Raw genomic sequence first — 26,089 nt, 5'->3', positions numbered from 1 at the left:
TTTGATTATAATAATAAAAGTGGATTATGATAATTATAAAAGTAGACAAACAGTATTTTATTATATGAATAAACATCAATTAAAGTAATGTTTATTGTGAATATGAAATTTAGAAGGCATTATAAATCTGATTCTATGAAATATTATAATGTTATTATATAAATTTATGAAAAGTATATTTAAAAAAATTGTGTTGTTTTCTGGAATTGTATATTTTTAATAATCTAAGTTTTAGATTTGTCAGATTGTGATCATTTTATTCTGGTAATTATTCATATATTACAAAATCCATTTCTTATAAAAAAAAAGATTGTTAAAAGTAGCTTTAATAAGAAATCAGCCAGTAGTTAATGGAGCAAATAATATATTTTTTGAACAAACATTTTCATATCATTTCTTTATATAATAACATATACAATTTTTTTGTTGTCAAATGTTTGTTTTAACCAAACTTTGTATAGTGAAAACAGTATGTGTAATACTGTAGGCATTTCTATTAGGCTGTCACCATCTGTGAAAACTTGATTGGTTTAATTTATTTTATAAATTTTGTATACTTAGTTTTACACTGTTGTGCAAAATTGAGAGTGGTTTTTTGGAGTGTTACTGATTGTTTAATAAATAAAATATTAAAGCTACCAATGTAGATAGATATATGGTAACAACATAGACACTTATCCACTTTTGAATAGTTTTACTGGACAGTGCAAGTTCTATACAGTATTTATTACAGTTTCCTTACTGAATTATTCTATATTTTTTTAATTAATAGTATGATATAATTTATGTTAATACAAATTAATAATTATGTTTTTGCAGTGGATGACCTAAAAAGTTATATTGTGTTTATATTTCTATATTATTCTATCAGGGTAAAATTAATATTTTAATTTTATGCATATTAGAGCAGTAATCATTTTTAATTTCTGTTAGTAGAGTAGATTAAAATATTTATTTTAAAAGTAAAATTTTTGTATTTTTTTTCTTTGAAATAAATTTTCTGATTTTGCAATACATATATTTGTATTTTTATATGGGTAGTATAAAATAAATCTTTATCAGAGATAAATCCTATTATGTTCTTTTGCGCTTATCATAATGGATTTTTCACTTTTGTTTTCTGTGAATTATGAAAATAGTAAATTTAAATGATAATGAAAACAGAATAAACTATGAGCACTTTACAATGATAGTTTTTGTAGTTTGAAAAAACACTTGTTGAAAATCTTTAGTAGAAAAACTGAGAACACTATGCAATGAACTACACTACCCAACATTCTTAGCTCTGGTATATTTTATTAATTTATTTTAAAAGTAAAATTATTTTTTTTTTTTTGGTCAAAATAAATTTTCTTATTTTGCAATACATATCTTTGTATTTTTTTATGCGTAGTATAAAATCAATCTTTATTCAGAATTAATTCCTTTTATATTCTTTTGTACTTATCTTAATGAATTTTCAAATAATAAAAAAATGTATAACCAACATTAAATCCCAAAATAAAAAAAAAACAAAAATATTATTATTTTAGGTCCTTTTCCTTGTATAGTTCTTTGTAAATTGTGTTACATTTATTTATTTTTTCTTTTATTTTTATGTTGTTTTGCTTTATATTTGTTTTTTTTTTAATACAGTGACCACTTTCTTTTCTTGTAAATACTTTGGTGATACTGATAACTTAAGTCAAAGGTTTCTGCAAATTATACTTACATATTGTTCTCATAAACTAATACAGATTAACTACAATCTTTATTTATTGTTCACTTAATACATTGATTGATACTCTTACAGTTTATAATTTTACTAAATATTGTTTACTGTTCCATAAAGTTGTTCTAGATAAGAATCACTTGTGCTGTACTTAAGCAAGCATATATTACACTTGTTATTAACATCACTTGCTGTTATCAGTGTAGTTTAATGAGCATAATGCTTCATCTCAGTACCATGAACAAAATATGGGTTACAGAAATAAATCCTAGCTATTCACACACACACATATATATTATATATACATATTACATAGTTTAAATTTGCCTCCTGAAAGATTCAGAGTTGTTGCGTCTTCAACATCTGAAAACCTCATCGAGTACATTAGTTGCAAATTAATGTGAACACAGATGTTACTTAATAAAAAGTAATTTTATTCAGAAAATAAAATCATACCTGTACAGTTTGATAATATCTAGTAATTAATATGTCCTCCTTTATTCTTAATCACTTCACATACACGATTTGGCATCGATTCAATAAGTAAACTACGCTTTATTGTTATTTCTTCATCATAATACCATACTGATGTTATTGCTTTAACGAGGTCAATTTTTTTTTGGTAAAATTCATTTTTGAGAATCATTTTTAACTATTGCCCAAAGATTTTCCATGGGTTTATGTCTGGAGAGTTGCCTGACCATAGGAGCTCTTTAATGTTTTGTTCTTCAAAAAACTTTTCCACTTTTTTGACAGTATGGCATGCCACCAACACTCTGTTGCCTTGTGGGAATCTATTTTGAAGTTGTGTCACAACCCTTTCCTGCAGAATATTGATATATCCTTCACTTTTCAATTTACCATCTACTGGAAGAAATGAACAAGGTCCTTTAAATGTGAAACTATTCCAAAACATTTTTTTTCTAGGGATATTTAATTGATTGTTGGATATGAGCCGGTAATGTATTTTCATCTGATGCTTTTCTAACATATTGTACCTTTGCCCCTGAATGTAAAAAATGTGACTTGTCTGAAAACATAACATTTTTCCAATCTTCTTTGGTCCAGTTAGCATGTGCTTTGGCCCACAAGAGCCTTTTTTTTTGCACACTGCTGGTATTTAAAACTTTTTTAGTTGGCTGACAAGCTTCCCATCTAGCTGCAAGAAGCATCTAACAGTTGTCACATGTAAATCTGTCCCACTGGCTACTAATTCTCAATTTAAGTCCACAGCTGATTATTTTGGATGAAGTTTACTTTTACTCACTAATAACTGATCTTTATAGTCACATTTGCCTTTCCTTTGAGGTAAAAAGGAACAAGTTTCTTTAAACTTTTTTCACTGTTCGTAGTCCAACACCACATTCCAAAGCTATTCGTTGGGTCATATTGGTATTCTCAGAAAGAGAAACAGTTTTCAATCGCTTTCTTGGATTTATATCCATTCTATTATATTCAAGACACAGAACAAGAAATATGATTTTGTAATAAAAAATAAGATAAACTTTTATAAAACATTTTATAGCATGAAAATTACTAAGTAACTAAAGAGACCTTACATTATACAGGCAACTTAAAGAATGGGTGTGGTGAAGCAGTGTAGCCACAACATAGAAATCAACAAAAAATTCCCTGTTCAGATTAATTTACATGCTAATGTAAGTTTTATGTGAATATAATTTGAGAAGTTCAAGGAGTCCTATTTATAAGGAAACCTTTTCCTTTCTGCCATATTTTTTATCCACTTGCCCTTGTTCTAAAATTTTTTGCTCATTGTACCTAGAAAAAATAATTTGGATTTGTTCACATGAGTTAGTGTTCTGGAATGTTTCACCATATTTTGTTGGAGTATTGTCAAGTAGAATCAGCACTCAGTTCAGTAAGTTTTCATCAATTACTGCATGTAATTCTAATATGTGAGAAGATGACTCAAAAATAAGTACAAATATTTTTTATTTTGGGGTAAAGCCTGTTGTGTATTACTGAAAATGCTTCCAACTGCCAGTCTACAAAAAAATTCTGTCAAAAGAGGAAATACCCTATCTTAGCTGATCATGAACATAGCTAATTGCAGACAGTTCAATGGTAGCTGCAATGTGCTTCTAAACGCTTTATTATTTTGTGATTGCCAGTTAAATCTAACTGCCAAATTAAGGGAACCCCTTCTCCCGTTTGATTATGACCAAAACCAATAAGAAAACATGATAATATTCATGTTTTTTTATTCCTGCCAGTCCTACCATATGTCACAGGTTTCCCACCAAACAAGAAAAGCATGATAAACATGCCACTGAGACCTGAATTCAGCCTCTAATCTGTCATGTGCACCACCTAATTGATTAAGAGTGTTCCTCAACTGATCACATCTGACCAACTGCTAAAGGTATCTTGATGGAACTTGGTACAGAATCTAATTTTTAATTAATTAATTTTTGAAAATTATAAATAATGTAAGACAGATTTTTACGCTGTAATATCAATGATAACATTTTGAAAAAACACAGAATTATGATCATTTATTGCTGTTAAATATCAAAAACTTGCAGTGAAATTGCATCCATAGTTGTTTTCTGCGACAAACAGAAAACAGTTTATTAAACATGACTTTGGCCAATGACAGTCTATTTTTACTTTATACCTTCAACATCCAAGATGATAGTTCTCAGATATTCCAGGTGTAGAACTACTAGTTTGTAAGAGATATAGCATCCCATTTCTGTCAAGATGCTTGTGGCTGTTTGAAGTAATGTCTTTTTCAATGTAATTAATTCATGTGTTTCTTATTAACCATCCTATCTCTTCTAAAAACTCTCAATTCAATCACTAGAAATGATGCAAAATTCAGAAAATGTATAAAATAATTTATAAAAGTATAAATTCATTTTCATTCAATTAAAAAAATATTGTTAAAGATGGCATAATTTTGTTTTTCATTTCTAATGTTATTGTTTTAAATATATTTCTAATAACTAATATTCTCTGAAAACAAAATATATATCCAAGTAAAAAAAGATGTAGAAAACACACATTGCTAAATAACAACAATCTTTAAAGAAAAACAATGATTGTTTATTGTGCAGTAATGAATGTGAAAAAACTATAATTTCTGATGATGGGTCCAGGATCAAAAATACGTAAATTAATAAATCTTTCATTCTGATTGATACATGATAATAGATTATATGGATCAGATCAGGAATGGTAGGTTACTACTATATGGATTAAAAAAGTAACTACCCCAGTACTTACCTGAATGGATAAAGGGAAGCTGTTGTAAAAGTTAAATTGGAGCAGCTTCACTATATACAGAATAAATTATAAAATAAAGAGTAAACATGTTTAAAATCCATGTTAACCATTTGAAATATAACTTTATGTATTGCATCTTGTATATTATTATTACTTTAATAATATTAAAGTAAATGTGTGAAGATATTAAATAATATGTTAAATAAATAAAAATATATCACAATTTTGAAGAAGTTGATTAAAATGATTTGAGCAGTATCAAGCAAAGTTGCTGAAAATTGAAGGTTTTACCATTTTAATTTATTTTATTTAAAAATAAATCTACAGTAAAATTATTTCTTTAACAGAAATTTTTTAATTTTATTTTAAATATTTATAGGAAATTAGAATTTTATTAAAAATGGCAGTGTAAGTATGGCCCTTTTCTTGTAAGTCCAAGTTATGTGTAGAATCATATGAATATCTTTTTTGTCTGGTTTGGTAGAGGTGGACATTGTCATTTGTTTAAGAATAAGATACTGTTTTTAGGTAGCACATTCATAAATATAAACTCATAGATAAGGCAACATTTTTAATTATCAAGTATGTTTCATATTTGTGAGTGCTAAACATAAATCAGACAACCCAGATTTGTCTTTAAGATACAGAAATGTGCTTGTTCTTGGGGTATTTCCCAAGAACAAGCACATTAAGAGATATTATTAAGCACATAAGAGATGATCTTAAGATAGAAATATAATACGTTATACCTATAAATTAAGTAGGTACAATAAATATTTAATATTGATGACAGGTTTAGCACTTCAAAAGAAAACATTAGTTTTGATTTTGTGGCAAACAGAAACAATTTGATCGTCCCACAAGAATTTGTCACCAATAGACAGAGAAGTTTCATAATATGGGTAACAGAAAGATTATCGTGTTCACTAATGTGAATTCTGCCTATGCAATTAGCAGTATACATCTACATGAGAAATGTCTGTAATACTCTTCTTTCATTTCATCCACATTTAAAGTTAGAAAATCTGTCCAATAAATTCTTTGAACTGCTAATGTACAATTTTTCAAGTTAATTAAAACTTATGGTTTACATGCAGTATGTAGTTCAAAGTAAAATTAAAGAGGATTATTTATTCTGTGATGAGCTAACAACTTGAACTATCATTGATGAAATATTCATAAAGCTGGGTGAATCTTTGCAGAAAGATGAAGAATGAACTGGATTGGAAGCAGTTTGTTAGCTTCTGATCTAAAGGTGTGACTGGTCACCTTCATATTCATAAAATTGTATTCTCAGTTTTGTTATACAAAAATTCTCAATTTTTTGACAGCGGCCACATAGAAGCTTTAACAGAAAAATTAATTTCTGAACAGTTTAAATATGTTCTCCAGGAGATCATCAAGTTAATCAATTTTATTAAGTCTTGACCTTTAAACTCTAGTTTGTTTTTGAAACTGTGATCTGAAATGGACAGCGATTACATTCAGTCATTGCTGCACACAGAATTCAGATGGATTTCTAAAAGAAAAATGCTAAGCAGATTATTTGAGCTGCATTCAGAGATATAGGTGTTCCTAATGGATACCAATTTTGTACTGCGTGATTGATTGATAGATGAGCTGTGGATCACAACTCTAGCCTACCCACAAGATATTTTCAATTGCCTCAATGATTTAAATTTAAGTTTTCAAAGTGAAACAACAAATCAATTTTCAGTAGACAACAAAATAAAATCATTTATCAAAAAATGCCAAATTGTGAATAATAGTGTTTCAAATGAAAACCAAATATGATTTTAAGTTATTTTCTAAATTTTAAAATTCTGTGACAGTATATAAAATTGAACTGAAATATAATCTCAGTAATAAAATAAAATGCTATTGCCTAATGCTCATGGAAACTTTTAAAAAATATTTTTTTAAATCTGTTCTAAATAACTAGAGGTATCTGAGTGGATATCATTTAATAGTGGATATCATTCCTGGAACTCTAACAACAAAACAGAATCTTTGATAGAACTGTCTTTTGATGAAGGATTGAAATTAGCATTTTCTAAATTAGAATTATGTGAATTTTGTCTGAAAGTTTAAAATGAATATCCATCGCTCTCCAGAAAAGCATTGTTATTTTTAATTCCATTTTCTATCACATATCTTTTTCTACTAAGATGACAGTAAAAATAAATTTCATAATAAACTGAACTTTGCCCCAAATTTATGAATTTTTTTTATATTGCCCCATAAGTTTGAAGCTTGTGCATGGAATATGGAAATGGAATTTTGTAGCATATGAAAAATGCCATACCTGATTGGGATGAAAGGCTGAGATGCTACCACTCCACCACAGAGATCAGCAGTTAAAATTAAGTTCAAGTGAATCAGATATCTCTTTACTTGTTTCAAGCATGCAATACCATCCATCTTACTTAATTTTTAGTCTTCAAGAATATTGTAATTACCGATCTAAGCAAATGTGTAATTATCATTTCTTTATAAAGTAAATAAATGTTTTTGTAAAAATTAATTAAAAAATTTATAAAATAAAAAAGAATGCAATGCATGAATATTTATAAAATAAATAGATACTTTCAAAAAAGATTCCATTTTTTTATTAGTTTACAATTCTGAGAAATAACTCAATCGATATAATGACATATTACAAATTTAATAGTTCAATGGTACACTACTGCTGTGTAATCCACATGAGTAGGGAGTTAAAAAGAGTCTAACAACCATTGCCTTAAACAATTATTTCTAATTTGATATATGTTAGAAAATTTTAAATTAAAATAAATTGATTTAGTTTTAGTTTATTTTCTGATCTTAATAATATATGTAATGTATTAGTTGTTATTGATGCAATGCAAAATTTTAAAGGCAAAAGCAATGCAGAAGGGAAATCATCTTCAAGGTTGTACAGTCAGCAGTTTGTATGTACCTACCTTAAGTCACTTATGAAAAACATTAACTGTGAAATGAATTTTAAATTTATGTGAGACATGTTAATTTGGAGAATTTAATAGGATCTGAACAGACTTAGTAGAATTTTTTTTTCTTCAGTAGACTGAACACTCTTAATTGACATGTTACCTTAAGAGCCCAACTTTTCTGAATACCAGGTTTTTGTTAGTTGGTGGTGTTTGATTGTACTTTTTCAATGTTGCACTGAAAATTATCAGGAATCTGGTCTCACATTACATATCAGGTCTTTTCCCATTAGGTATAATGTTTTATTTTTGTGACAACAGTGCTACCAACATAGTGAACTTAGTCTTGCATACAACTATGACAAAAATTACATGCAAAGGTTTGTACATTTTTCTTGATCATCACACCAAATCAATTTGTTCTACATTTAATGACATTTTATTTATTGATCTTCTTAATGGGGAAAACATTTACGGCTGAGCTTTATTAATGATGTCCAAAGACCTGATGGTTATAAATTATAGCCATCTTTACAACTATACTCAGGTATTAAAATTACTCAGCTGCCTGATGAATATAAAAAAATACAACTTAACTTAAAATGTACTAATCCAAGAATAGCCTTGAATTTATTTTGCCGGCCTCCGTGGCATGAGTGGTAGTGTCTCGGCCTTTCATCCAGAGGTCCTGGGTTCAAATCCTGGTCAGGCATGGCATTTTCACACACGCTACAACTCATTCATCTCATCCTCTGAAGCAATACTTAACAACGGTCCTGGAGGTTAAACAAAAAAAAATCTAAGGACAGTCTAACATTTCTATCAAGAAGAGCTAACTAGAATTTTCATCTTTGTAGTGTAAATTTGATTGGTAATTTATAAAACTCTAACTTGAATTACAGATAAAAGTATAAAGAAATCTTTCATTTTAATAACATTACATCTTTCATTTTATAAAAACTTTCATATTTTTTTAACAAATGCTTAAATAGTTATTCACATAATAAACACTAAATTTAGTTAAGTTTTATACACCAAATGTAGTAATATGAAAAATATGAGATCTGTTAACACAGCTAATGAAAAAATAACACCTAAGTTAGCTCATGTTTATTATCACAGTTATGATTGTGCCTGTTTGTTACGCTTGTCTTGTTTTTTTATCAAGGTTGTAGTTATTAAGTATAATGCCAGTGCAAATCTTACTTTGCTGTCTGTAAACATACAGAGATTCTTTTATTTATTTAACTGTAAACACACAGAGAGGCACAGTACTCCTATCTGCTGTACCTTTGGTATGTTGGCAGTGCTAATATAGCATTGGGAATAGTGTACCACGGCAGTGCACAGGTAGCAAGTAGACAGAAATCATGTTCACCCTGCAGCTCAATGTAGCATTCTAAACTTTTATATATATATAATTAAAAAAAAAGTAATTAATTAATTTAATAAATAAATACATAAATGGTGTATATTTCTGTTGTAATTTTGTGTTTTTATTCTTAACATAAGTAATCCATGTATGGGGAGATTTTTTTGTTACTTAGGGTACTACGTTAACATATGTAAGACAAACTACGTTTATTCTAGATACGTGTGTATTCATATAAGCAGAAAAAATCCACGTGCACAAAATACGCTTTGCTTCACTGAATAGAACAGCTGTTTATGACATCTTATCAACGATACCAGTATCTAGATTTGATAGTTGCAATAAAATTATGACATTATGATTAATAAACACTTTAAAAAAATTGTAAAACATTCCTGTAAACTAATGTATTTCAGTCAATGAAAAAATTTTATTTCATTGATCTAGGAGAAATTAATTAAATGATTATTTAAAGTAACATTGAATTTAAAATTATTCAGAAAATCTCGGTGCTTGTTATAAATCTGTTTCATATCCTTTTTTCTAATTCAAAACCCAGCGACGTTTAATTATTTGATTTATCTTATCAGAATTTGGCTTTTGGTTTGTTAACTTAAGTATTCTGTGATTTTATACACCAAAGGTGTAATTTACGTCGACAAATTTTGGTATACGTTGACTTCCTTACGTACGTCAACATAAACTGAGATAAAATAGGTTATTGTTCATTTAGCCGTATGTTCTGGTCGGTGAACCACTAAAAGGAATACTCTAGTAGTGTTATTTTAGTATTTTAATAATTTATTATGGCTCCTAAACAGAGAATGCGTATTGCCAATGACAAAGCTAGTAAAAATGTTACAATGCGAGGAAATGTACCAAAATCTAGTGTAAGTAGAGGGTAAAACCGGAATGTATTTTTTGTATTCATTAAAATTTGTGTAGATTAAGTTGTTAGATTTTTCTTTTATTATTAATATCTTCCTTGGACAACCTATTTCTATGTTTATAAAATAGAGATTTAATTTATGTTTTGTAGAACATTTTATGCTTTGACTTTGTTTACATAATGATATCGTTATATGTGTACATTTTTATAATTTGAATATTTTAAATTATTCAGTTTTGTTTTCTATTATAATATCAGCTCTAACGTGGCCTATATGCAAGGGCGCGTATTTAAACCGTAAATATGAAATGGATAAAATGATTTTTAAAATTAAAGATCTAGAATACTATTGCCATAAATAGTTACTCCTGTCGCTGCACCTAAACACAAATGTTGCCCGAAGACGTGAAATTTCTATATTGTAATGACATTATTCAGATCAGCTTGTGGTAGTTTGTGATAATAATGTAGTATGAATTGTGTCTGTTATCTCACGAGGTGACAGTTTTATGATAGTTACTTTCTCTGTGTTTTATTTTGAATGGATGGTTTCATGACCATGGATTTGTAAAAACTGTGCTCCATTGGTATGTGTCTAATTTTTTAAAATGATAAATATAATCAACCAAAACTGAATTTTTAGGATATCGCTTTCTTTTCTTTATATGGATACTACCAACTAAATTTATGATGTATTCCTCTTGTTGGTAATGTCAGTTGGCCTTAATTTCTGACATTTGAAGTAACATGTGTTGCTCATGCTTTTATTCTTGTAAAAATAGATTCAACTGACTTAAGAATAGTTGTAATTGTTAGTGGAAAAAAGCTAGTCGAGTCTATATTTTCTCAAAATTAGGCTGTAAAAAGTACTATTTATGTAAGTTGTGACCTGCTACTTTAATATAATTTAACTCTTTGGATGAAAAGAAAGAAAAATTAATATAAATGTTCTTTATTTTTTATTTATTTTTTTGTGTTAAAATTCAACAAATTTTTTATTACATGGCCACTACTTGTTTGATTTTCAATTAGTCACTTTTTTTTTTTACCTCTGGGTCCACCGTTAAGCATGCTTCAGAGGATGATATGAATGATTAGAAGCATGTGTGAAAATGCCATGCCTGACTGGAATCAAATCCGGGATCTCTAGATGAAAGGTCAAGACGCTACCACTCGCGCCAGTTAGTCATTTAATCATAAAATGTACTAGGAAAGCCACATAATCCATAAAGTTATTTTTAATAGATTACTTTCAGTTTTATTAAAAATTTTTTTTTGGTGTTAGTTTTTTTGATCCTCTCCAATCTATTGAGTGATGCTTGTTAATATATCTCAACATTTATTCCTGCTTTCACAGAGATCTTTAGATTTACAATATATCATATCTCGTCTAGTATGCTGGTAACCAATCTACAGCAAGAAATGAAATTTTGTTTTTATACCATAGTTAAATATATGTTTTAAATCCAAACTTGCGTAAATGAAGTTAAATGTGTTATTTACATAATCGTGTTCAGATTTTACTTTTTTAAAAATTACATTTTCGTTCATGTTTTATATCATGTGTTATTAGGTTTGTTATTTCTAACAAACCTAAGAAATAAGAAATACAGTTAATAATTTCTTGAAACAAGCAGTCCTTGATATTAGATATTGCTTTCCACATGTGGTGGTGGTGGTTGATCTGCAATTTCCTCATAAAGGTGAGGATTTCTTTACAACAAAAATAGATGTTCCACGATCCATAACTCATTTTGCAACAAGTTTCCCATAAAGCCATATCCTGGTCAGAAAGCTCATTATCAATAGCAGGGTTAAAGGGTTTAAACCCAAAACTGTTCTCATTACTTTCAGAAGTGTTGAACAAGGAATAAGTAACTGCAGATCTTCTCCTGGTTTCTTAGGAGATCAAAAAGAGTCCCTCAACAATATCAGAGCTATTCAATTGACTTGAAGATCAACCAGATCATTTCAAATCAAGGACTGACTTAATGAAAAAAGGTTTATTTCCCTCTTTCAGTGTTACTACTGATTGAACTTCCTTATCAAAACGCTGAATAAGTCTGTTCTCTTATATTTTCATATGTGTACTAATGCAGCCAAACACTAACAATGTCTTTCTTCAATTGAGTATGCGCTTGCGACTACAATTTTAATTATATATAGCACAAATCAGAATTTTCATTCAACACATGAAAATAACAACATACTTCTAACAAACCTGGCACCTTTGTTGAGTAATCAAAACTAGATGATTAATCTTTACATTAATCTGATGGCATAGTGTTAACAATCTATATGCTGTATCATGGAAAAGGATTTTGTGGCCAATCTCTATGCAGGAATGACAAACAGAAATAAAAAAAAAGAAAACAGTGTTCACAAGCAGACAAATATAATAAACTGAAATTTATTCTTGTTGATCACATTAAAGATAATAAATAAATATATTTTCAAATAGGAGTTTTCATAGGTTGTTAAGTCTGGACTTCTAGTCAACTTATGTTAAAAGAGTATGTAACATGTGATAAAAAATTTCATTCCAATTTTCTGGTTAACCCAATGTGGCCAAAAAAAATCAGTTGTTCCAAATTTTTGCATACTCACTATCAGATCTTTATAAACAAATAAGAATTTCTATTATTGGGTGAAGTCATTTAACCTGACTTATCCAAATTTATTACAAATTCTGTTTGTTGTAAAACAACAAATGCATGTAGGATGTAACACCCTGTAATATATGCAGCAAATTTGTAAAGTTGATGAAGAGCATTTGGAATATGAGGATAAGTGAGATATCTAATTGTTTAGATGTCCTGATAGGTGTTCTTTTTTACTATGTATTTTTCAACTATTTCTAACATGTTCTGTTTGCATAGTGGCACTTCATCAATTTTTAAAAATGCATGGAATTATTCCTCCAACAGACAGATCTTTTGACTATAATTTTGCCATTTAAATAGATTTAAGTGATGCTATCTGCAGTTTTTTTTTAAAGAGTTGATTAAATTGTAAAAGAATCCTCCAGAAGTTAATTTACATTAGAATGTGTATCACAATTTTATTTTAATGAGGTTAGTCATTTTATCATGCCAATTAATTATTATTTACTACCCTAGTTTATACTGTTACGCAAGTGTGGATTATTTATCAGGTAATCAGAAATTGTCAAAAACTGAATGCAAAATGGTAAAAATAATACAGTGGTGGTGGACAGATGTTGAGGATGGTTGTGAATATTAGCAGAAAAATTCTCCATCTTTTTATCAACGATTAAAAGGTCTAATTTTTATGCATCTAAAGTTTTCTTATTACTGTTGAATTGATCAAAATACATCCAAGATTGCAAATTTCAATTAAATAAACATGCCTTAATATGTGGCCTCTAAGTCTGTCTCTTTTTTTAACCATATTTTTCCGAATGCTTCTTTCTTCATCAGTTTATTGCAACACCTCTTCATTTGTCACTTTATCCACCAGTCTGATTTTTAACATTCTCTATTACCACATTTCAAAAGCTTCTAATCTTTTCTTCTCAGATACTCTGATCATCCAAGTTTCAGTTGCATATAAAGCTACACTCCAAACTTTCAGAAATGTTTTCCTGACACTTAAATTAATTTTTGATCTAAGCAAATGATATTTCTGACTGAAAGGAAGTTTCGTTTGTGCTATCTAGCACTTTATATCGCTCCTGCTTCGTCCACCTTTATTTAGTAATTCTGCTTCCCAAATAACAGAATTCTTCTACCTCCATAATCTTTTTCTTCCTATGTTTGTGTTTAGTGGTCCATCTACATTATTTCTGCTACATTTCATAACTTTTGTTTTGTTCTTGTTTATTTTCATGCGATAGTTCTTTCATAGGACTTCAGCTATGCCATTCATAGTTTCTTCTAAATATTTTTTACTCTTAGCTAGAATTACTACATCATCAGCAAATTGTAGCATCTTTAATCTTTTTACCTTGCACTGTTAATCTGGATCTAAATTGTTCTTTAACATCATTTACTGCTAGTTCTATGTAAAGATTAAAAATTAACAGGGATAGGAAACATCCTTGTTGGGCTTCCTTTTTTATTACGGCTTTTTTCTTTTGTTCTCTAATTATTACTGTTGCTGTTTGGCTTGTGAAAATTTTAGCAATTGTTCTTCTATCTCTATACTTGAATCCTATAAAATGCTGAAAATTTTATTCCAGTCTACATCATCAAATATCTTTCTTTTCTAAGTCTATAAATGCCATGTACAAGGTCCTACCCAAAATTTCGGGGAATTTGAATTTCACGCGCAAACCATTGCTGGTACGACCTGCTGCCGCTAGATGTGGCTAACAGTACTTTGTGAACCAGTGTTCCGACAGCTGTGATGGTGAGAGGCTGCATTGTTGACTTTCATGCAGTTGTGTAACATTGTGTTTTACTGCTTCGGCGAAGTTCTAAATGGCAGATTTTAAAGAGCATAGAACCTGCATCAAATCTTGCTTCATGCGTAAAAAACTGGTGCAGAAACTCATCGCATGCTTGTGGAAGCATTTGGTGACAATGCTATGAGTAAAAGTAAAACTTTTTTGTGGTACAAACGATTCAAAGATGGACAAATTACAGTCGATGACGATGAGCGTTCAGGAAGACCGTCAACAAGCGCAACACTGGAAAACATCGCGAAAGTGTGAGAGGCTATTGTTGCAGATTGTAGACAAACAATCCATGATGTTTGTGCAATTGTACAAATGTCATATGGGTCCATGCAGTGCATCTTGTCGGACAATTTGAACATGAGATGCACTGTTGCAAAATTCGTACGAAGACTGTTGAACAGCGACAGAAACGAAATTGCGTAGCTGTCTGTAGTGAATTGAAAAATTCAGCAAGAGATGACCCTAACTTCATCTCCAACTTCGTAACTGGTGATGAGACATGGGTGTACAGGTATGACCCTGAAACTAAGCAGCAGTCATCACAGTGGAAGTTGCCTAGTTCACCGCGGCCAAAAAAAGCACGCCAAGTTTGCGGCAATGTGAAGTCGATGATGATTGTTTTTTTCGACATCAAAGACATTATCCATAAGGAATTTGTTCCTCTTGGTCAAACTGTCAAAGGGATGTACTATTGTGAAGTTTTGAAGTGGTTACGTGAAAGCATTAGGTGCAAACGTTCAGATCTGTGGGGTAACAACATCTGGGTTCTGCACCATGACAATGCGCCCGCCCACACATTGCTAGCTGTTTGGAATTTCTTGGCTTCCAAAAAGATGGTGGTGATTCCCCACCCACCATATTCCCTGACCTTGCCCCGTGCGACTTTTTTCTCTTTCCGAAAATAAAATTTCAATTGAAAGGTCGTAATTTTAACACAATTGAGGAGATTCAGGAAGAAACGCAGAACGTGCTTCGAACACTTACACCTGCAGACTTCCAGGGATGCATGGGATCACTGTATCAATGCCCAGGGTGATTACTTTGAAGGAGACAATGGAAATTATAAGTTATGGTAAGCTACTTTATTTTTATGGTAAAATTCCCCAAACATTTGGGTAGCACCTCGTATGTTGGTTTGTTTTTCTTTAATCTTCCTTCTGCTATTAATCTGAGTGCTAAAATTGCTTCCCTTGTCTCTATACTTTACCTGAAACCAAATATCTTCTCCTAAGGCTTCTTCCACTTTCAATTCTTCTGAACAAAATTCTAGTTAAGATTTTTGATGCATGAAGTAGTTAAACTAATTGTTCTGTATTTTTCACATTTATCTGTTCCTGCTTTCTTTGGTATCAAGACAATAACTATTTTTGAAGTCTGACGGAACTTTTTCGTTTATTCATTTATAATATTCCTCTTTTTCTTTTATAATATTCGTAAATAATACACACTATTTTGTGTAATCTATGTATTACTTTCTCACCTGCACTTAATATATGAAAATAAAAAGAAGGAATGGTTTAGAATGATGAACTTTATAGCGGACAATTAACATTTAAAAAAAAAATTAAACAAAAATTCTGTTAGCATAAGAGAAATAGATTTTGTACGCTATAACAAAAGAAAAATATAAGATAACACTATATTTATAACTATGAATTTTAAAATAATAGGCAAATTAAGGAATGCGAGAAATTTTTTTTTTGATGGTGACACTGATTGTGTTTACTGTTTGCATCCAGTAATTGCTAATAGGAAGTACCCAACAATATTTAACTTCATTGAGTTAGAGGAAAACCATTTACTAAACATAGTTCAACCATTGGCTTCACATATTTCAGTTTCTACAGGACTACTTATAAGACGTTCTTGATATAAAATCATCAGGTTATAGTTTAATTTTTTATCCAGAGTGATTTTTAGTATAAACATCCAATGTGAATTCTTTGAATTAAACAGTAAGAAAGAATTAATTATTGATAAATTTATATTTTGTAAAAAAATGGCTGCTAAGTATGAATATATGATATAAGCTGTCTTCTTATCTTGGTGGTCTTGAAACACAGTGTCTTTTTTTTGTTTGAATTAGAGTATTTCTTAATTTTGAGATACTTTTATTTTTTTTTTAATACTTATCTTATTTCTGTATGTTAATATCAGATTTTCTTTCTCATCCTGTTTTGTATATTAAATGTGCATGCTATTTTTTTCAACCTCAGTTAGTGCCAAATGATCGGTTCCAGTTCTCACCAGAGCACATGAAAGAGGTTCAGTACAGAAAATTTCTAAAGTTGATGAAGAGCAGTTTGAATTATGGACAAGTGAGATATCTTAACTGTTCAGATCAAATATCTTAACTGTTGGATCAAATATTATTGCTAGTGGCATCAAAAGAACATGTTAGTAATAATAAATTTATGGGTGAAATATGGACATTACAAGATGAAAATTAATTCTTAAAAAAAAAGAAAAGTAGAACTGTTGTATAATAATATTTAAATGGCAAATGACTTAGAGAACAGTAATCTTAGAAATCAAATATTTTTTCTTGGTTTAAAATATGAGGGTAAAGTTGCGAGGGATGCATAATGTAACGTATGCGGTAAATAGAGAGCACTCTGGGGTGATACAATAGACATGAGTCTATCTTTGCACATATATCAGATATATATAATTATATATGATGTAATTACATTATAGACAATGTGAGAAAATTGAAAGTTTTATAGTAACATAAATTTCTGTCAGGACATGCATCTTCCAGAGAAGAAAACTATCTTGGCTTAAAAAAAGAAATTAAAAAGGTTGCCATGGATAAGCATGTAATTATTCAAGATCAACAGTTGTGAAAGACGAGTATTATATTGGTTAGAAACCAGCTGATCATTAGAGATAGAGATGGTGTTTAAAAACTGTTGCACTATAGGGGTAAGATATGATGGGTGATAAAGAGAAGTATTGAGGAAGGAAAAGGAGAAAGTGGTGAATGAGTGAAAGTTTTCTGTCAGAAAAATACAGGTTATCCAGGCTTTCTTTCTTTTTTCCTGTTTAGCTTCCGGTAACTACCATTCAGATAATACTTCAGAGGATGAATGAGGATGATATGTATGAGTGTAAATGAAGTGTAGACTTGTACATTCTCAGTTCGACTATTCCTGAGATATGTGGTTAATTGAAACCCAACCACCTAAGAACACCGGTATCCGCGATCTAGTATTCAAATTCGTGTAAAAATAACTGGCTTTACTAGGACCTGAACGCTGGAACTCTCGACTTCCAAATCAGCTGATTTGGGAAAACGCGTTCACCACTAGATCAACCCGGTGGGTTAGGGTATCCAGGCTAAAAGTATCCAAAAGAACAGTTTGTATTAAGGAAACCAGAGAAGCATTTGCAGTGTTATTAGACCAAGAATTGATCAGCAAAGTTCTCAAGCATGGCAAAGTTCATATGTCCTGTCACAGTAAGCTCCATTAAAAAAAAAACAGACTGGTGATGCAATTTTTGTACAGTCCCAACGAGACATTGACTTTAGGTATGTTCCTTTTGTTTTTTATTACTGTATGGGGGTTTTCAGTATCCCAAATTTGACAATTTTGTCTTTCCCACAACTTTCCCACTCATATGAAAGATTGCCTCATCACTAAATAACGACGTATCAAGATAAGTAGGGTTATTTTTGACAAGGATCGTTACCTATGCAGCAAAATGATATCATAGGCAACAATCATTTGGTTTAATGTGATGTAGTTGTAACTTTTATACCCGCAAACTGAGCCGCTTATGAACAATTGCATGAACAGTGGAATGAGGAATTTACAGTTCTTAACTAACTTGTCATTAACCTTTTATTTTTTTAATTGATTTTCGCTTCGTGAAACCAAGCTTTCAGTCTCTTAGTCGTATCCCACAGATGAATAGACTAGGATGTAGGTGGATTGATGTTCCATTCTGTTGATGCACACCATTGACACATGTAACGGATTGAAATTCCACTAACCAGAGCACACTTTCAACCTTTCTGTTGTGGAGTCCACATCTCAATTAACTACTACTGACTAAAATTTCATTGTGAGTTGGCTTGCCTGCACATGCATATTCTGCTGACTTTGAGAGTATACAAAACAAATCTTGCAGATACTTCCAGTCAATTGAGTGTACATGTAAGGTATTGCTACCTTTGGTTTTTTTAGATGTAGGCCATTACTTTTGGGTACCTTTAGCCTGGACACCCTACACTTTTCTGAGAGATTAGCATGTATCAATTAATAGCTTAGTCGTGCTTCAGTATCCACATTTTGAATTAAAAACTGATTATTAATGATACATTGTTCAGTTTTATGTTATTGTAAATTTAGTAAATAGATTGCACTTCATCAGGGAAAGCCTGAATCATCTTCTTTTACCATGCACGACTATTTCGTTCATTTACTATTTTTTTAAAACCATTACAGCATTCCAGTTAAAAATTTTTATTCAAATGTTAATGTTTTTATATCTCTTCATACACTTTAAGAGAGCTCTTACTGTAAGACCATGATTTACATCTGCTATTTCTCAATTAAACTTTGATTTAGATCAAATTTTAAATTTATCACTTACAAGTATAATATTTCAATTTTTTAAATTGAAGTTTTTAAGTTGATGGGAAATGAAAATCACAGATTGTTGGTAATGTGTCACTCTAAATTTACAAAAAATTGAAAAACTCAAAGAATTAAAAAAGTATTTTTTTTTTTTTTTTTTTAGTATAATTTTTAAAAGTCTGTTTCATTTCTTTTAAGTTTACATTTATATTTGAACAATTAGTTAATTACCAGGCTCAGAGCTGCTTACTACTTGAAACCTTATTGATATCTGCATATGGTTGTCATCATTGCTGTCACCATTATTAATGTTAGCATTTTCAGCCGGTAAAGTAAAAACTTGTATTTAAAAGATAATTTTTCCTCTTAGATCTATTCTACAGTTTTCTCAGACAGATCCAAAGTTATAAAATTCTGCCATTTTTCACTGTAGGCAAAAAATTTTAACACCGTATGAGAAAGTTATGAATAATGCTAATTATTATTACACCTATTAGTTTTAAGATTTTGTTTCAAAAATATTTCAATTTTTACTGAAAAACTAATAGTTTATATTGGTTAGAATATTATAAGTAATATACGAGGTGCGACAATAAAGTAATGAGACTGATTTTTCTTTTCAAGATGTGGCAACCCTGCAGCTTGCGTAGGCACACACACCATCTTTGACCTTGGTCTATAAGCTACTTCTAGTCCAAGCGGGACATTGATGCAATTGCTCAGTCGTGAGTTGTGCTGCAATAAGTGAACACGTGTTTGTGTATCTCGTCACAGAAATGAAATTGCAAAATATTGCACAACGGTACGCCATTTCTTTTTGTGTTAAATTGGGTGAAAACACGACGACAACTTACGGTAAGCTTCAGAAGGCTTTTGGAGAGGAGGTTATGTTAAGAGCTCAAGTTTTTGGGTGTCATAAAATTTTTAGTGAAGGCAGAACGAATGTTGAAGATGAAGACTGCAGTGGACAACCATCAACATCTGTCACGGACAGATGTCAACTTGACCAGGGTGCGTGAAATTGTACGATCTGATCGAAGATTATCCGTGAAAATGATTGCAGAAGAACTCAACATCAATCGAGAAACGGTTCGTCTAATATTAACTGAAGATCTTGGTATGAGAAAGATTTGTGCAAAAATGGTCCCAAAAAATCTCACACAACAGCGAGAAACACGGAAAAATGTGGCAGCCGATCTGTTAGAGCAAACGGAAATCAATCCAGATTTGTTGAGCCGTGTTATCACTGGTGATGAAGATTGGTTTTTTCAATACGATCCAGATACAAAACGCCAAAGTTCGCAATGGTGCTCAAAGGGATCACCCAGACCAAAAAAAGCTCGCATGTCAAAGTCAAAAGTGAAATGCATGCTTGTGTGCTTCTTCGATTCCAAGGGAATTGTTCATAAAGAGTGGGTGCCTCCTGGATAAACAGTTAACCAATATTTCTACAAAGAAATTTTAGAAAGATTTCGTAAACGAGTGCTTCGTGTCCATGCCAACATTGCTGATAATTGGATTCTGCATCATGATAATGCGCCATCCCATACTGCTCTGTCAGTACAGCAATTTTTAACCTCGAAACAAATTTCAGTACTACCACAGCCACCTTATTCACCAGATATCGTTCCGTGCGACTTTTTTCTTTTTCCAAGAGTCAAAATGCCGGTCAAGGGACACCATTTTAAACAATACAAGATGTCGAAAAAGCTGTGACGAGGGTCTTGGAGGATATTACAGAAGATGAGTTTCAGAAATGTTACCATCAATGGCAGAAGTGCTGGAATAAGTGTGTGCAATCATAGGGGAACTACTTTGAAGGAGACAACAGTAAACATGAGTAAAACGGTAAGCAACATTTTTTTTCACATCAGTCTCATTACTTTATTGTCGCACCTCGTATGTTGAATAGCCAACACTTTGCTTGCCAATACTTGGATGTTTACAGATTCTTGAGGTTTAATAATAATAATTATTATTATTGGAGGATTTATTAGTGTTTTTACTTTATTTCCTACAGTATGTAGATGCCTACAGTAAGAACAGATAGTTGTAGACTTCAACATGGCATAAGAATGTTTGTGAAGATGGTAGTTTTTGGATAGGATTGGTTATCTGAAGATTATAAATATATGGTGAGAGAAATAGAATAGATGCAAGTAACATTCTAATTCTACATTTAGTTTTTATTAGAAAGGGTCTCTAAAGATTCTTGATTGGTAAATAACACTGTGTTAGTGTGAATGAAGTGAATTTAAAAGCCTGTTATTGATAGAGAATATAGTCTTGATCGTTCAATATTTTCCTTTTCAGTGGAGAAGTTATGTGTTTGCTTACTCATTTTGTTTGAGGAAGTTTTAAAGCTATCATTCCAGCTTTAACATTTAACGTTTATAAAAATCTTAACAAAACGCTTTTCTTAAGTAAAATTTTGTGGCAGGAATCAGAGACAAGAAATTTTGATAAGTAAGAGGGTTTTAGAGGAAATGAAGATCTAATGTTTTGTGCATTATAAAAGCCAACTGTTACTTAGTGAGTAGTTTACTCACTAAGTGTTCTGCCTGTTGGTTACGTTTAATAATATAAAATATTTCATTTAATCATTTTCTTAACATGTTTGATAAATATTTATTGTTATTAATATTTTCATAATTTGTTATTAATGTTTCATAAATGTTGTAAATTGTTTCATAAATTATATTCCACAATGTATGTTTAAAACTTGATTTTTTGTTTCCATGATGAGTGGTCAGAGTTAAGAGAATTTATTTTGCTTTTTTAAAACATGTTTTCATTTAGCTGTCTTTCAAATGTATTGAATTCGTTTTGAGTTTCCAAAATTTGATGTTTGTTGTTTAGTTTTTTTTGACTAATTAAATGTTGAGTCACCATCTTAATCACATTCTGTTAACATATAGATTTATGAATAATTAATAAATTTCAAATTTTTTTTTTTGTTGGAGTATTTAAACCAAATTGTATGTAATTAACATATTTATTCGAGTATATCCCCCCTTCGCGCCCCCAAATAAGCCCCACACTGCGATTTCCGGACTGAAAATCTAAAAAAAAATTGAGTTATACCGGTATTTTAAAGTATAACAGATAGGCTAAAAAAAATACGTAAATATAAAAATATTCAGAAAGTAAAGCATTTAATTCCTTCATTTAAATTACAATATTAATATTACATTAATAATTAATTACCGTAAGTACTAGTTTAGTTCAGAATCAGTAGGCCAGAAACAAAAAGAAAGTATCATGTTGAAAAGGATCATTTCAATACACTTTTTAATATGGGATTTTATTTTTAATTAATCACTGTCACTGTCAATGTCTGTAGAAGGGTTACCGGTAGTCTCCATGTCGCTCTGCCAAAGGTGATCGCTTCACTACCATCAAGTTCATTAGATATTCCACATTTTTAAAACTTTTCCTTACTAATTCCGTGGAAATACCTTCCGAAGCATCTTTTATCCAAATACAAATCTGTATGTTAACTTTATATTTATATGTTAACAAAAAATTTTCATCAGCCATCCATTTACTGTACAGTTGTTTTAATGCAGATTTGAACGGTTTATTAATGCAGACATCTAGTGGTTGCAATAGAGATGTTAATCTGCCTTTAACTCTTTTTTAAAATGTCTTTCACTTTATCACTCGTATACCCCCGATAACTATCCATTACTAGCATACCGGTATTTTCTTTTATTAAGTAAATCTCCTGATCGCTTTTGCCATACACACCTGATCCAATCTAAAATTAAAGTTTCGTCCATCCAACCTGATTCCTGTGCTCTGATAATAACTCCATTTACCTGTACAGTAGGAAGAGTTTTTCTTTTAAAAACAATGTAGGGAGGTAATTTTGATCCATCAGAAGTAATGCAAAGCATAACACTACACCTTTGTTTTTCATTACCACCAGTGCGAATCGTAACACTTTTTTCACCTTTTTTGTTTACGGTTTTGTCAAATGGCGTTTCAAAATATACGGGTGTTTGATCAGCATTTCCTATTTCAGTAGGAAAATAGCCTTTACCTTTCCAAGATTTATTATGCATTTTGAAAATGTAATATTTTGTATTCATAAGCGTCTGGAAGTCGTTGAGAAATGGTAATAGTCTTTCGTCTTATTGACAAATCATTTCGTGCAAAAAATTATGTTATCCATCCACGGCTTGCTTTAAAATCAACTTTATTCAATGATTTAGCGATTTCATGAGCATATGATTGACACATTTCTGTCGTGACAGCATAACCGCATTTCCTTTTTTCCATAACAGTCATACAATTTTTTTTCTATGTCTGCGTATTTTTGTTTTAAGCCACGAAAAGCCCTTTTATTACCAGTGCCTTTCACCAGAAGTTGTTTCTTCTTACGTCAGTCTTGAATGCAGCGTTCATCTATGTCAAATTTTCTTCCTGCCGTCCAATTTCCAATTTTTCAGCCTCTTCTATAACGTGCAGTTTTTCATTTACTGTAAAAGATCGTAGACACTGTCCTTTTGTACTCATTTTAATGCCGTAATTAAATAAATCACTGTATTAAACTTTACAAGATAAACTAAACAGATAAAATGTGCATAACCGTCCACATATACAAACAGTACAATGACTATGGCGAATAGACAAGACGACGATGGGTAACTGATACTGTAACTGTAGTGTCATTAGAACCAGATGCAGCTTATACAGAATGAATCAGTTTTATAAAATTACTGTAACTTTGTTCCTATCGATAATTTGAACAGGATGTTAATAATTAAGAATGTATTCTGTGTAAGTGGCATCTGGTATTGATAAACGAAAGCCTAATGTAACTACATTTATGTGATTAAATTTAGGTACTTCTAAGAAAACATTTACTTTACATAAATTATTCTGGCTAAAGGCTATATTTCAAGTAAGCCCCGCACCCTTATTTTTTCTCTCCAATTCCAAGAAAAAAAGTGCGGGGGTACTCGAATAAATATGGTAAGTTTTGTGATAAGTTAGTACACTTGTTTTGTTTCATTTATATCCATACTTGAACTAACTGAATTATGTAGATTCAGGTTGGTAAATAGTTTTTGGATGCCGATATCTCGGTTTTTTTTTTTTTTTATGTTAGGTAAAGCTAGTAATAAATTAGCACATTTAATATCAATTTACTACCAATTTTTTATTGTGCTGATGATGTGGTTGTTTAAATAAATCGGTTTTATTTTTTATTATTTATCTACAGAAGATAGTAGTAAATTATTTATATTGTTTTTTTATTTCCATAGTGCTCTTAACAATTTTATGTATAAAATAAAAGGTAAAGTTATCATCGGATGAATAAAATAAAATATGCCTTGTTAAATGCATTAATGTATTTTTATTACACAAATAATAATAAAGTGAATTTACATAATTAGTGTAATTTATTATATATTGAAATGTTTGTTTATTGTCAGACTTGTTCTTACTACTTTATTAAGTAGAGGTGCAAGATATTATTATTTAAAATTATATTTATTTACAAGTAGTCTAGAAAATTGCACCGTAGCAGCAGAGAATAATTGTTTGCAAAAACTGTTGCCTACTTACTGCTTAATGTTATTTCTTTCTTTTTTCTTCAGAGATCTTTTCTTTGCAGAGATCTCTGTTTTGTCAGAATGCTATGAAATGTGATAAATGTAAATATGTTGGATAAAAACATATTTAAATAAAGAAGAGATATAGAGGGGTATGTTTGTCATCTCAGTCACTGATAAAAATTAACTATTCTGCTGTTATTACAATTTGTAGCATTGTAATTTGTGATTATCAGATTATATAATCTGTGTAATGTGTGATTACAGTATGTGTAATATGTGATTGTAATCTGTGATTACTGTCTTTGTGCTGTACAACCTGTGTAAAGATAATAAAACTGTTGTTTAGTATCATAATTACATGTGTGTGTTCATTATCTCTAATGCAATCAACATAATCAAATTTCTGCTCGTTGTGTTTATATGCTTGTCTATATTCTTGAAAGTGTATTTTAAATTTCTCTTGCTAAACCTATTTAGGACTTTTTACACTTTACTCTGTATTCTAGAGGGTGGTTCACGTAGTGTTACTGCTGCTTTCTGAGCTCATTCTACTAATGAAAATAATAAAATTTTCATTCAAACATGGGTCTGGAAACTAAATTGCTTCCCTAGTGATTTATGACTAGTAAAAGATTTACCCTGATTCTTGGACAGAGTGAAAAAACCATACTGGAATTCTAGGAACTCAAATTAAGGGATAAAGTTGATGGTTTCTTACAGTTTTTGACGTGAAAGATTGAATAAAACAGGTTCTAGAACAATGTCTCCAGTAATTTTCATAATATCTGACATAAAAAAAAAAGTTGATTGTCTAAAAGCACATTTTTTTGTGTTTGTAATACAAAAACTTTGTTAAATAACTAATGCTTAAAATTTATTGTCAAAACTTGTAGAGAATTTAATTCTGAGAAAATTGATGTAAAATAACCCAATATAAAACAAGTACAAGTTCAAGAAATTGGATTTTATTACTAACACTTACCATATGAAAATGAAGGAATTACAAATACAAAGCATGTTTGCTTTCTTACTAAGTACAATGGTATAAAAAATAATGTATTAAAAATACAAATAAAATTAAAGAATTAATAAAATAAAAAAGACCAGTACTAATGTTATTCAGATAATATGTATCTTTCTCGAATTCACTGACAAGTTGAAGATTTAAGAAAACTTATAAGTTGGTAAAAATCGGCTGGCCAGCAGTTTATTTTATGTCATATTGTTAGTGCATTGCATGTTCTGCTGTGACTTGTTCCCAGTGCCATGTAGATTAATTAAGTGTGTGTGTGTGTGTGTGCGCGCACATGCATGTTTGTTAGTTTTATTAGCAATACTTTTGTTATTTACTACTGAGGAATATGCCACATA

The 26,089-nt window shown here is 30.3% G+C and overlaps 1 protein-coding gene across 1 annotated transcript in view; it reads left to right on the top strand.

Moving 5' to 3' along the window:
- The first annotated feature begins 9,957 nt into the window (after positions 1–9,957).
- Positions 9,958–26,089, top strand: part of LOC142323395 (stress-associated endoplasmic reticulum protein 2) — a 34,015-nt gene continuing 17,883 nt past the window's right edge. Inside the window, exon 1 of the mRNA XM_075362966.1 lies at positions 9,958–10,149. Within this exon, the coding sequence (XP_075219081.1) occupies positions 10,066–10,149 (84 nt within the window). The 5' untranslated portion in view covers positions 9,958–10,065. The remainder of the gene's footprint in view (positions 10,150–26,089) is intronic.

This window comes from Lycorma delicatula, chromosome 1, assembly GCF_047948215.1.
Source record: "Lycorma delicatula isolate Av1 chromosome 1, ASM4794821v1, whole genome shotgun sequence".
NCBI lineage: Eukaryota > Metazoa > Arthropoda > Insecta > Hemiptera > Fulgoridae > Lycorma > Lycorma delicatula.
The sequence above is the reverse complement of the archived record's forward strand: the minus strand, read 5'-3'. Positions and strand labels throughout refer to the sequence as shown.